This window comes from Coptis chinensis, chromosome 8 (assembly GCF_015680905.1).
Source record: "Coptis chinensis isolate HL-2020 chromosome 8, ASM1568090v1, whole genome shotgun sequence".
Classification (NCBI taxonomy): domain Eukaryota; kingdom Viridiplantae; phylum Streptophyta; class Magnoliopsida; order Ranunculales; family Ranunculaceae; genus Coptis; species Coptis chinensis.
Window position 1 is genome coordinate 87,908,825 of NC_141463.1, and position 13,446 is coordinate 87,922,270.

Sequence of the window (13,446 nt, forward strand, 5' to 3'; positions counted from 1 at the left end):
GCTCAAGAGCTAGCCATGCTCTGATTAAATTATAAAAGAAAGCTGCTTGCTCCATTATACAGATAATACTAATAGTGGATCCTTTCATGGTGCTTGTAAGTTTTAACAGGGTCACAAGAAAAGGAGCAGCTGCAACAGATATTAGGGAAGAAATTCTGCGTGCTACTTACAGAAGAGCTGGGAGCTGAAATAGTGATGTCGTTGGCTCATATCATGTCGAGGGCAGAGTGATATGGTTTCTGGATAATGTCAACTGTTTGTTGCCTCCAAGATATAGTACTGTGGAGACCCATAAATTACCCCAACGGGACTTGAAACAAGATGGAAAAGGACTATTAAATTTTAGGATGGCGCTCATACAGTCGGACCAAGCATCCCCAACAACTCCAGGCATACACACTGCTTGAGTTATTCATGCAGCAAAGTCGTGCGGGTAGGGATACACACTGCCAAATGGCGACAACACACCAGATCATTCACCAGTGACACTTCCATTGTGGAAATTTTTTGGTTTTTTTCCCTCTCAGAAACTCAGCAGATACAGACAGAAGGGAAAAAATGCAGAATGCCCTCCAAGTAAGCCCAGCCCCAATCCCTAAGTAACCATTTCCTGATATCAAAGTTGCCGCCACAGAACGATTCACACACAAGTTCAATACTGCTAACATCAAGACACGCCCTTACAAAAAGGGCAGTATAGCAATTACTGCAATCACCTTCAACATGACTTGATAACGTGAACTGTGGACGAAACAGGATTCTACTTTAATTGATAAAAACACAGAAAAAATTTCAGGTGTATAAAGCATTGCAGCTTACTGCAGACACCCACCCAACAGTATTTTTGCTTACAACGTTTACAATTTGGTATCATTAGACACTTGTATTAGAGTCGAGATCACAAATGATTTACAATAAGGTCTTAGTCTGTACAGAATTATCCATTTCCAGATATTCAATAAAAAGCTTTGACATGAAGATGAACTGCTTGGGAGCATGACTGTTTGAGTGAATAGCATCAGAAGGTACAACCGTACAACATTAAGTTGACATCAGAACAGCACAAGAATCCCTACACAAAGGAAAAACATCAATCAGTAATAGACTATTTAATGAAAATAGGTTGCTTAATACAAGAGAAACATAATATCTTGTAAATTACTCAAATCATTAATGCCAGGCTTTTATCTTCCACAAGAAAATGGTCTCAACACATTTGGTCCATACGGAGAGTAACTAATGTACTTGCTCTAATTGCCGGTCACAAGAGACAGACAAATTTGAAAGGTCTCTGTATGTGTGAATGCCGGCGCATGGTGGTGGTGGGATTTGGGAGACTTCCAAAACCCAACTTATATGCCTGCCCATGTAAACAGACCATATTGGATTCTGCAAATTTCTACTCTCAAATATATCAGGTTTTCCATTGCTAATGAATATTGACAATCTATTCTTTGAAAATGAAAAACCACATAAATGCAGAAATGGCAATAACAATGCCAAATATCTATTTGAATGGTCTAAGACCATTATTTTTCAGTTTGTCTTCTTGGCTTGTCTTGTCTTTAATGCCACATGCCAGTATTACCATCTAACATCAAAATCTCATATTCTCATCCCTTTTAATAATTTTCATTTCACATTTTTGTTTTCTTTTTTGGAAAAAAAAAATAGAAAAATAATAAATTCGTGTATGGAAGTAAACTTTTACATAGAAAAAGAAAAGGAAATTACATACAAACAGAAATGATACTATTGTAGTGAGAACATGGACCGAAAAAGGAAGCTTGGAAATCATGTCATATAAAGTTTCATCAACTTAAACCTAATTTCTTATCGCTTCAATAAAATTTGACATTTAGAAACTTGACCAATAGCGTTCAATGAAATACAACATAGTTAGCTAAAACTGGGTCAGTTCGCACCCGTACAACTCTATGAAAAGATAGATACCATCACCTCTAAATGACAAAATGATCCCCTCCCACCTCTTTCTGTCACTTTAAAAGTTGAAACCCCATCTCATTCTTCAGTTCAAGGGTTCTTTGGAGCCCTAACATAATATTTACCACAAAGATGCCAAGATAGATTGCAAAGATCTTCTCCATCATATCTTAAACAAGGTATTTAGTGAATGCCGGTATTGGTTTTTCTTCTTAAGAAAAAGATCTATCCATCATGTCTTGAAAAACTGTACTTTACCGATAAAAAAAATGTCCTGAAAACATATTGACATCCCTAAAAAAACTATTAATATTCTCTTTAACAATATTGCATATTGCCACCCCAACCACCTCATTCTATGTTGTACATATTGGTATCCCCAGTCCAGATATAGAATTTTCCAAAGAATAGGAGTGAAAGGGATTCTGTATGAGAGAGCAACCACTGTCACCCCCATGATGCCGAAAAGGGCTGTTAACCAATCGGATGATATACCGTGTGAGTACACATCCTACTCTAAAGTCAGTAAGATAAATGTTTAATGTATTCAACTAGTAGCCTACCCATAAAGCGTTCAACACCACCACAACAACACCATTTTTCACCTCTTTGCTTTATTTCTACGTTTCCTCTTCACCTCACTTCTTCTTTTTCTAATTTACTCCTTTATCAACAGTACCTCCTTTTCAGAAGATGAGTAGCATCCCCATTTCAAAAAAGACAATGGCAGCATGGTCAGCACGGATTGGTTCTGAAGATGATAACCAAAATTAGGGTGCCCTAATTTGCTAGGTGGACTTATATTGTTTGTCGTCTGCTGTCAGATGCGGCCATCCTCCTACATACGATGTGTTTAAACAACGTGAGCCTAAAAATTGTGGTTGGAGCTTCCTTCAGATATAAACCCCAGGAACTCTTGTTACTACATGCATAAAGAATGTGATGAGTTTAATGCTGGGCCTAGTATAACATTTATTCATTTATCAATCTCGTCAAGCCATTCTTCGACTACCCTTGTTGGTGGCAATCAAACCCAAGGCCTTGGGCCCAACTTCCCAAGGCTTGAGTAATAGGACACAGTACACCACTATTCAGACTACAATTATAAAAATAACATTTAAATATATGATGCAGCTACAGCCAAAACAAGAAACTGGAACAAATAATTACACAAAATAACCCCTAAAGAAGATTAGAAACAAATATCTTTAAATCTATAAGTAAAAAAACAGTTGATGAAACTACACAAATCATTATACATCATAACAAAACAGTTTTCCAAGTGAAACAGGCAGATAACAGATATACTCACATCTTACAAGCCGCATGATAAGCATCACCCGCTCAAAGGTCACTATAATTGCACGAAATTCTTCGCGGAAGGTGTTCAGGCGTGCCTTTAGGTTAGGTGTTCTAAAGCTTGCATGAAGAATAGTGGCTGGGAAATAAATGAAGCAATCAGCTAACCATAAAGAACAAATTTGAAATAAAGGTGTCAAAAAAACTGAAGAAGCATGATCGAATTTACCTAGAAGACCAATAATAAATGCCCACAGTACAGTAAGGAGACGACACGAAGTGAAGCAGATGATGCAACTGGCTGCAAGTCAAGGAAAAAAGTCCCAATCAGAAAGCAATACGAGTATTCTACTTAAAAAGTAACACTTGAGTCAAACTCTACAATATAAAGAATGAGCACTCGCTTTAGAGTCTGCATATACCTGCTGCAAACATCCAACGCGGCCTTCCACATATATGAATAGCTCTTTTAGCTGATGGGCGTCCACAAATAACAGGGCTGCGAAGAAAATAATCATTTAAGCAGCAATGCAATTTGTTTTTGCAGCTAAATGTGGAGAAAACTGTCTCACTGTTCTCGTTACCTTCTCATTAAAAGAAACTGCAAAACTGTAATTACGATTCTCAGAAACTTTATATATGATAAGAAAGTAATTGAATCATGTGAGAGAGATATTTCAGTTATTCTCATCCTTCTAAACTGGTTACTCGACTGCTCATTCCGGTTAAAAACCCCTAACTTAGGATCCTCAAACCTCAGCAATATCTTAAATTGTGTTAACATGTCCGATACAAGTGTAGGTTTTGAAATACGTTCACATGGATTTCTATAATATATTTCTATACAGGCCAGGCCTCTCAGATCTAATAACTTGAACCATAAAAAAAAAAAAAAAAAACAAGAATGAATTCTGTTGGATCAATTGGATCTAATGATGGGGTTATGCCAGTGGGCTTGATTCCTATCAACCAGTCCATTATGGAGAAGTTGGATTTGTCTCTTACTGAAGTGGAGCCCAAGAAGGAATTGAAAGAGCACGGACTGGAAAGACTAAGAGACATCGATGAGCTAATAGAAGGCATCATTTTCTTACCAGCTGGAGGACATGGAGGAAATACCCCGAGTGAGTGAATACTTGAAGAAGGAACCAAATTTCAGCAGTGAGAAAATGATGAGGGTGAGGAAATCACTGTTGAAGGTGGGGTTGGGTACCAACAAAGGGCGAGGAAATCACTTGAAAAATATATGAAGACTCAGAGAGAGCCCATTGGCTTGAAATTAAATTGAATATCTGATGCTAAAAAATTCCCTTAATCCCCATTCATTTCACCCAAACAGCAATCAGCTCCACCTAGTAATCAAAATTGCGATGCCTAAATTTCGGCACCGCTGTCTACTCTGGAGTAAATGTCGTCATAGCTTCAGCTTTTGACAAAGTGTTGAACTCACCTTCTGACATAGCAGAAGAATATCGCCCTGGACCTGATGACCAACTGACCAAGTATCCTTTGTAAGCTCTTGTTGTTTACTAAGAGACTCGTGTGACTGCCAGTGAGATCCAACCTGATCATTAGATACCCCTGCTGTGGACGAAATGTTAACTTCTATATTTGTATACGTCACCAAATGATGTTGTCCCTGTGCGTTGACGCTTGGACATCTGTTTAAAGTACACCAAGCGACTTGATAGAACTCTAGTACATAAAATTGGAAAAGAAAGATAGCTCCTCTTTGCTACATGACATTCTCAATCAAAAGCTTTCCGTTGAAAAATATAATGACACTTGAGGCCATAAAATTGGAACCAGCAAACCCTAAGCACTTTGTTGGTACCCAATCCCACCTTCAGCAGTGATTTCCTCGAGGATGCTGGTTCGGGGGTTGAGGAAGAAGATGAGGGCGAGGGTGATCCTATACACCTGGTCGTTGTTTAGTTTAGTTAGTTGGGCTTGGGCAGATTTCTTTTAGTTTGTGTTTACCCCCAAGGGTATTTTAGGCAATAGAACAAATATGGATGATTTCTGAATGGAATGGGGGGACTTTTGTGATGATTCAAAATTTAGGGGGTAAACACAAAAACATGCCATAAAATGGGGGGTTTTTACGAATAAACCCTACTTTTAAATATTCGGTCCAATAAAACGCTAACGGTAAAAATACGATATACGTGTTTTATATGGGTATAATACGAATATATTTCTTTAAAATTCGGCTATATATTTTACATTTAAAATTTTGATATATAAGTATATAACGTTTTTATTTTTATTTTTACAATTTTATTCATGAAAAAATAATACAAATATCATTTTATTCGCCAAACCTTATAATTCGTGAATAATTCGCGAATAATTCGGCAATTATAAGCCCAACCCAACCAATCCGCGAATTAAACCGTATCATTCAAAAATTCGCCGAATTATTCGTTTTATTTGCCAAACCTTATAATTCGCGAATAATTCGTGAATAATTCGGTGAATTACTAGCTATGGGTAACACTCAGGCTTAGACCATACTAATTGACATAGTCATTGTATAAATTGTTGACATCGTAATGATATCCTGGGAAGTAGTTGATACTCTCCAAACGTTTCGTAAAATCAAAACTTCCCCACAAAACCAAAGCATCTTCAAAGTACTGATATTGGTTCTTTCCAGAGCATGTACCGTGTTTTCGCCACTGATACTTCCAAAACCCCTCATTATCCCAGGCATTCCTCAAGTTTGGCCATGCATATAGTCCAAATGAGGCCGTAAAAGTTGGACCTGTAAAAAAATTGCATGTTAGTTAAATCTTAAATTGAAGAATGTAGATGAAGAATACGTGTACCTACTTACATTGGAAAGGTGGAAAGGGTCACTGTTAAGTGGATCACAGTTTATCACACTTCTTCCACCATTTGATGGCCATAGGCCATGGATTGTGAATTTAGCCTGGCCTACTCCAGGACACCAGTCATGGTTGGTGGGTATTGAACCGCTAACACATATGAATCAACACCACCAACAATAGGGATTAAGAATAACACAAATAGCAATATCACTGAAAGCAGGTAGAAATGAGACACTATTTTATCTAGTATTAATTAAAGAAGAGATATATTATGATGTTCTGAATTTCTTATAAGCAATTCACCAATTCCTTCTCCTCTTTATATAAGGTCATACACAAACCCTTGCACTCAATAACAAACAAACAGACTCTAGTAAGATGGTGACACCCACATTTTCATATGGGTATTAACATCATGTTCACATCATGCACTTTCAATTCGTTCTCAATCAAATTAACTGAAAAAAGATATATATGATACTCTGATTGAAACCCAAAACCACTCCCTACTATAGTAAAACTTTTTCAATAAGTTTTTATTAGTAGTAACACACACTCTAGTAAAAATGGTATACAACACCGACATTTTCACATGGCAAGCTATATGGCCTCATACCCTTAGTTAATTGGCTGAATTTTTCAGTAACAGTATATACTGTGGAGTCTAACAAATATATATTATGGAGTCTATATCCTATCTACACGTCTAGTGCTTTAATTTCAAGGAATTCTTAAGGTCTGTCAGTCTCTTTCAATTGAAATGATTCACGAGTTTACACGGAATGAGGTCATTGAACAATTTACCCAGCAAAAAAATGGTCATTGATCCACTCATTTCTAAAGTCTCTGGATTTTAATTTTAAGTCACGAACTCTTGGCAGTAGAAACGCCGATTACTTTTGTTGGTACTTCAGTACTGCCCCCTGTTAGAATAGTTGTATGTAAACAGCAACTAGAGTAGAACAGAAGGAACAGCAGACAAGGACAGCAGTAATAGGGAACCACCAAGGCGTGTATTAGACTGTCCTTAAGGAAAGATTTCGCCCTTTCCAGTGGTGCAGAAAGGCAGCAGTGGCGTCTTCCTCACAAGATTCAATGGTGTACAGCAGTTTGACTTTGCACTAAAACAAACTACTCTCTAGAACATCAATATAACTCTCTCTGGCGGCTACAGGAAGAAGAGAAGAAGAATAGGGTAGGTGCGAGTTTCTATTTCTCTGAGATGGGTTTCTATTGAAGTGAAACCCTCTATGGACTCATAGTCCTATTTATAGAGGTTAGGTCGGTCTCCTAAACAGATAAGGAAGAGAGACCAACTCCTAATAGAACACCAAAACTTGCTGCTCAAGAAAAAAGCAAAACAAGTTTAAGCAATTGGTCAAACCACTACCCACAACAGTAAGCCCAAGCCCAAATCCGAACCCTACCCGATGTGGTGGATAACCAATGTGGGACTATCTACTATGTACTAAAGTAGAGAGAACATCATTTGTTCATCTCCTCCACTTTGCACACACATACTAGTATTTAGAAATACACAAGAGATTCCAACAATGCCCCACTATTTCAAAATACTAATAGTCTCCCACTATTTTGGAATAGGATATTACAAAAGAAATGGGTTAACTAAATGCCAGAGAGAATCGAAAAAACAATACATAAGATACTGGTGCTTTACGGGCTTGAACCAGTCATAGGGTAACATGTCTTATAATATGTGAAAGTGGTGGATTAAAAAATCTTTAAACCAACATTCCCTTGTAGTAAAATAGATCATATGCACCCACAGTGCTTTTTCATTATATGCATGTTCTGCGGTGTTGCGCTTTTCGGCCCTTGCGCTGCCTGTGTTCCATAAATGCTCTAGAGTACTTGCCTGTATACTCATAAGAACCGACTCAGTTCTACATTCACGTAGGTGGATATCCATCAAGTGTACATTACAGTTAAAATACACTATCTCATTATAAAATGGACTATGGATTCCAATAAGAGTAAAATAACTCATCCTTACTCATTGCAATTCTAGTTATACAAAGTATATTATAGTACCATCTCGCCATAAAGTGGGACGTCTCATAAATAAATAAGACGATAGTACAGCAGGACGACGAAGTGACTTGTTTTTCCTTTGAACCTACTTCATGGGATCTCCAATTACATAGGTAGGGTTGCCGTCAGTGTCGCCCTCTATATGGGCATAAGTCTCATCCCCCTCGACGTAACCACTTGCCTCCAAAAAGTGGTGTGGTCAGACATATGGCCAAACGAAGTCCAACCTAACATAATCTCTAACAGCTGCTTGATTAAGTTATATCTCAAACTTACATATATTCTTTTCCCATTGAACATATTTTTTTATGTCTTAGCTATTGCAATGAGACAGTTGCAAAACATATACACATCAGGAGACTATTTAGAGCTAATAGGAAGATTTGTCAAGAGGTTGCTAATCCACTCAACATCATCACATGCCTTTTCTAAGGCGATTAGCTTGGATGATATCCAAGACACTCAATTTCCACCAAGGGTAAACACATAAACATTATTGGATCCAGCTTATAACATATTACCCTTTCAACAATGATGGAAAACTACTAAATATAAGTTCATAATCAATGGCTCCGCTATAGTACTTGGATAATTTGACAATATACATCCAATGTTCCTTTTTAAGAACAATGGGTTATCAACTCAGTATGCCATTAATGTAGGCAATGATATGTCTCACAAATATAATCCATCAAGTACAATAGGCTACCAATTATATTGACATATTTAGTATGAGAAAACACAAGTAGATTATTTTTCATAAGATGGATATCTACCACAAGAAGTGTTGACACAGTCTTACTAACGTAATACCCATACTTTTCAATGAAAATATTTCTACTAAGTGCGAAAACAACATAATGAGACCAACATGAGTTATAATTCCTATATTCACCAATCATTCAATTTTGTAGTGCCCGAAATTCCCCTATACCATCCGGCCGGTCTGGTTTAAGGTACGATGTGGCCTTCAACCATATTCAAACGTCAACATCTTGACAACTGAATATAGCAGTTATAGAAATGAGTTTAACAACATAATGAACTATCTTTTCCAATGACGATCTATTATGTGTTTCAAATAGGAATTTCTCTGTCTCATACACATTCTCAATGTTAGCACTCATGATATTAAATCATCTAAACAAAGAGAGATTAACACATATGTCTTGCTTTACTCTAAAGAAAGTACACCTCTTTATCAACAACGATACTTTGACATCCATATGACACTAATATGTTGTTGAATTACTCATGCCATTTATAGGTGCTTGAATCAATTCATACAAAGATTTAACTAAATTGTATACCTTCAGCTCATCACCTGGTACTACTTGGTATTGTAGTTCCGCACAACTACTCAACTAAAGTCTTTAGAATTCTGTAGAAGAAATTCTAGTTACATGAGCAAGGTTTCAAAGTAGTATAAATCTTGTCTCTGATTGAAACCCCTTGGCTATTATTATTAGCCTTGTATTTTGCAATACTACTATCACGTTTTAGTTTTCTCTTGAAGATCCAATTCAACCTATAGATTCTCCAATAAAACAAGAGTCCAGTTTAGAGGAGTTGTATCATTCAAAAAAGGACACTTCTCATAGACAGACAACTTCCTTATAGGTTAATGAATCTTCCTCAAGAAACATATAAACATCATCACCGTGAATGGTGGATATACTCACTGATAGTCTTCCAAATTATGGGATCCTCTTACGTAGTTCATTATGAACATCCAACCACTCTATGCCAATTTTACAGAAAGCACATCCTCAAAATAAAATTAGCATATAAGACATTCAATAATATTGTGGTATCTACAAAATTGTTATCACTCATGACAACTGAAAACAAACATCACTATTATGAGTTTCACCAATGAACATCTACTAGATAATTCTAGGTCTCAAAAAGACTTCTTTTAGATTCATTCACAATAGCCTTAGCAAGACACCCCCCACATTTTGAAGCATTTTTGGATAGGCCCAAGACCTTTCTATACTTTGTAGTTCAGTGTCTTTCCAATTATCTTGTGAGATGAACTATGGTAAAACAGTGTTATGCATATGGGTCACCACCCCCCATAGTTCAATAGTTACTCAATTTAATCAAACTTACATGCAAAACACATTATACCGCTACAAACACTAAAAGAAACAACAACAATAAAATGCACTCTTATGATAAGAATATACTTTACTCAAGTCTATGATTCTGGATCATATTAAACATAGTCATATTATGTTCATGTTATCTATATGAAAGGAAATCCACAAAAGATTCTCATGAATCTTAAAGAATAGAAGAATTAGATGAAAAAGGTTTTACCCGAGATAATATCATTATCATCCTTCTTTTCATCATTCAACATTCCAACTGTCATAGGGAGACAATCCACGGACTTGTACATCACTTTGGCTATTTATCCATAGTCATAGGAGGATAATGCCTAATAAGACAATCTACAAGCGTTACATCTCCTTGTCTAAAATAGTCACTGGAGGATATTGTCTAAGAAGACAAACCATTACCTTACATCTCCTTGACTAAATTAGGTTTAAGAGGATATTGATTGTTTCCCATATTGTTTCCTCTCGTAGACAACGATGTTCATTACTTAATAATATATGACATGGTTAAACTTCATGTCAATGTTAAATAATGCATTCATGCCAAACATGGTAAATATCATATCATAGGTTCAGGAAAAGTAAATTTTAACTGTACCCTTCACAACAAAAAGTATACGATATTTAAGCAAATCTAGCCACTGAATATGCAAAACAACTGAGGACTCCACCTCCTCTTTTTACATGAGCTCAAGTAAGATAGAATACCCTATCAACAAGACCTCAAGTACTACCATAACATCTAATGGCTCAACCCATTAATGTCTTCAACTAGAAAAATTTACCAATAAACTATCATCAAGTTCAAAGTAAATCTATGATGATTAATATTCAAAACTAGCATGCTACACAACTTTAACATATGCTATATTGGATATAAGCTACAAGTTACTTTATCTAACATGTATTTTCACAACATTACAATTATAACCATCGTCTAACAAGATGTACACTCAATAGAGGTAAGCAATTATGCATTGAATACATTATAATTACTATCCAAGATTTGAGTGTGGTTGATATTAACTAGCTTAAGGTCTCTCTTAGACCATCTACATACATCTACATATGTACAAAGAAAATTAATATCAAACTATTTCTAGTCAAACCAATTAATTCCTCAGTGATAAACACGTATAACTTGTTGACTAGGTTATTAAAGAAGTTTAAGTTTAGGGATTTCCCTCCTAAGAGAAAACTAGCATGCAACTCAAGGCAAGAATATCATCATATAATCAAACCAAAAGAATTGCAAAAAGTGAAAGAATACGATACCTAACCAATTGAAAAATCGGATTACCATGTTTTCCTCCTTCCAGAAAAATAGTTTAAAAGAAATGTAACTCTGAACCAGCTCAGGACGAATTGGGTATCAAGACCACTGAAAATCTCTTTGAATTAGCTATCCAACACAAGAAGCGGATTGTAAAACCGAGCTTTGAGCTGAAAGTTATAGCAGTTTCCGTAACGAGTGACACAGCTATCAAAAAGACGAATTTTGACGTTTTTCTTGATAGAAATATCAGATTTAAGTCCCACAGACGTAGGAGAAAGGTCTACAACCATATAGGGTTTGATAAACCACAAAAGATCAATAGAGATTCAATCTTTAATTGGTTTCCCTAGCAAAAACGAAATTATTAGAAAATTTCTAAAGTCGTAACCTAATAACACAAACAATAACTCAAAGTAAAAGACTTATCTTTTGATTGCCGTATTAAAACAATCTCCTTTGTTCTACTACGAAAATCTTTTCTTAAGATTGTTAGAATAGTTGTATGTAAACAGCAACTAGAGTAGAACAGAAGGAACAATAGACAAGGACAGCAGTAACAGGGAACCACCAAGGCGCGTATTAGACTGTCCTTAAGGAAAGATTTCGCCTCTTCCAGTGATGCAAAAAGGCAATAGTGGTGTTTTCCTCACAGGATTCAATGGTGTACAACAGTTTGACTTTGCACTAGAACAAACTACTCTCTAGAACAGCAATATAACTCTCTCTGACGACTATAGAAAGAAGAGAAGAAGAATAGGGCAGGTGTGAGTTTCTATTTCTCTGAGATGGGTTTCTATTGAAGTGAAACCCTTTATGGACTCACAGTCCTATTTATAGAGGTTAGGTCGGTCTCCTAAACAGATAAGGAAGAGAGACCAACTCCTAATAGAACACCGAAACTTGCTGCTCAAGAAAAAAGCAAAACAAGTTTAGGCAATTGGTCAAACCACTACCCACAACAGTAAGCCCATGCCCAAATCCGAACCCTACCCGATGTGGTGGATAACCAATGTGGGACTATCTACTATGCACTAAAATAGAGAGAACACCATTTGTTCATCTCCTCCACTTTGCACACGCACACTAATATTTAGAAATACACGGGAGATTCCGACACCCCCTCCCCCAAATTTTTGAAAAGAAAAATTCTAATATATATTATAATCAGTAGAAACGTTACTAAAACAATAAGGTTTCACCCCTCCAAAATTAATCGGGCTATGTACTATTGCCCCTCAAAAACACCCTGGCTCCGTCCATTGTGGAGGAAGATCGACTCTACTTTAGATTTAGAGGTGCATAGTCTAATTAGTCTTATGCACCACCCAAAGCCGGTAATGGTGCTTGTCTCATCACCCTGGCCTTCTTATTTTTTCTCTTTTGCCCCTCCCCCTTGTTGTATGTATGGCCTCATTCTTTGATACTTCATTTAGTTACTTTCTTTGATACATCTGTATATTGGAAACTTATACAAGGGAAAAAAAAAAAAAAAAAAAAAAGGAGTTCATTGATTAAGTTATCAAGTTCAAAAACTCAGACAGGCTCATGGAAGTTGGACTCATTAATAGTGTAGAATCTGAAAGCCTTGCGATAGTGGAATATTGGAATATCATCATTAAGCTGGGAGGTACCATAAAAAGATCACAAATGGGAGCCTGGGAGGTACCATACCATGTATATCACAGGCTATCTTGATATTGGAATGCACAACGGCATTGCCACTCACACCGTAATCTTACTTTTACGTACATTTTTAATAGAATTTTTAAAAAAAAAAAAAAAAAAACTTTAAGCTGGTGGATCAGTGGCTGGAATTGGATATGCCCATGGACTTCCCACAATCCCACCACACCAAACTCTCTTTTTTGGTACGTAAGTTGAGAAAATTATCCGTGAAATGGGGTTTTAACATTTT

General features: G+C 36.4%; 1 protein-coding gene across 2 annotated transcripts; it reads right to left on the reverse strand.

Annotated features, from left to right (window-relative positions):
• Positions 1-742: 742 nt before the first annotated feature.
• On the reverse strand, positions 743-4,863 carry LOC147483953 (PRA1 family protein A1-like). Of its 2 annotated transcripts, XM_086580750.1 has the most exons (6): positions 4,338-4,863; positions 3,828-3,852; positions 3,666-3,742; positions 3,473-3,544; positions 3,257-3,382; positions 743-1,072 (listed from the first exon to the last, which is right to left on the reverse strand). In XM_086580750.1, the coding sequence occupies exons 2-6, from the start codon at positions 3,833-3,835 to the stop codon at positions 1,053-1,055; spliced, it is 303 nt and encodes a 100-aa protein (XP_086436876.1). In that variant the 5' UTR covers positions 3,836-3,852; positions 4,338-4,863; the 3' UTR covers positions 743-1,052. The 2 variants fall into 2 exon arrangements, with proteins under 2 accessions (XP_086436876.1, XP_086436875.1); XM_086580749.1 differs by lacking the exon at positions 4,338-4,863 and having other exon boundaries at positions 3,828-4,145.
• Between the last annotated feature and the right edge of the window lie 8,583 nt (positions 4,864-13,446).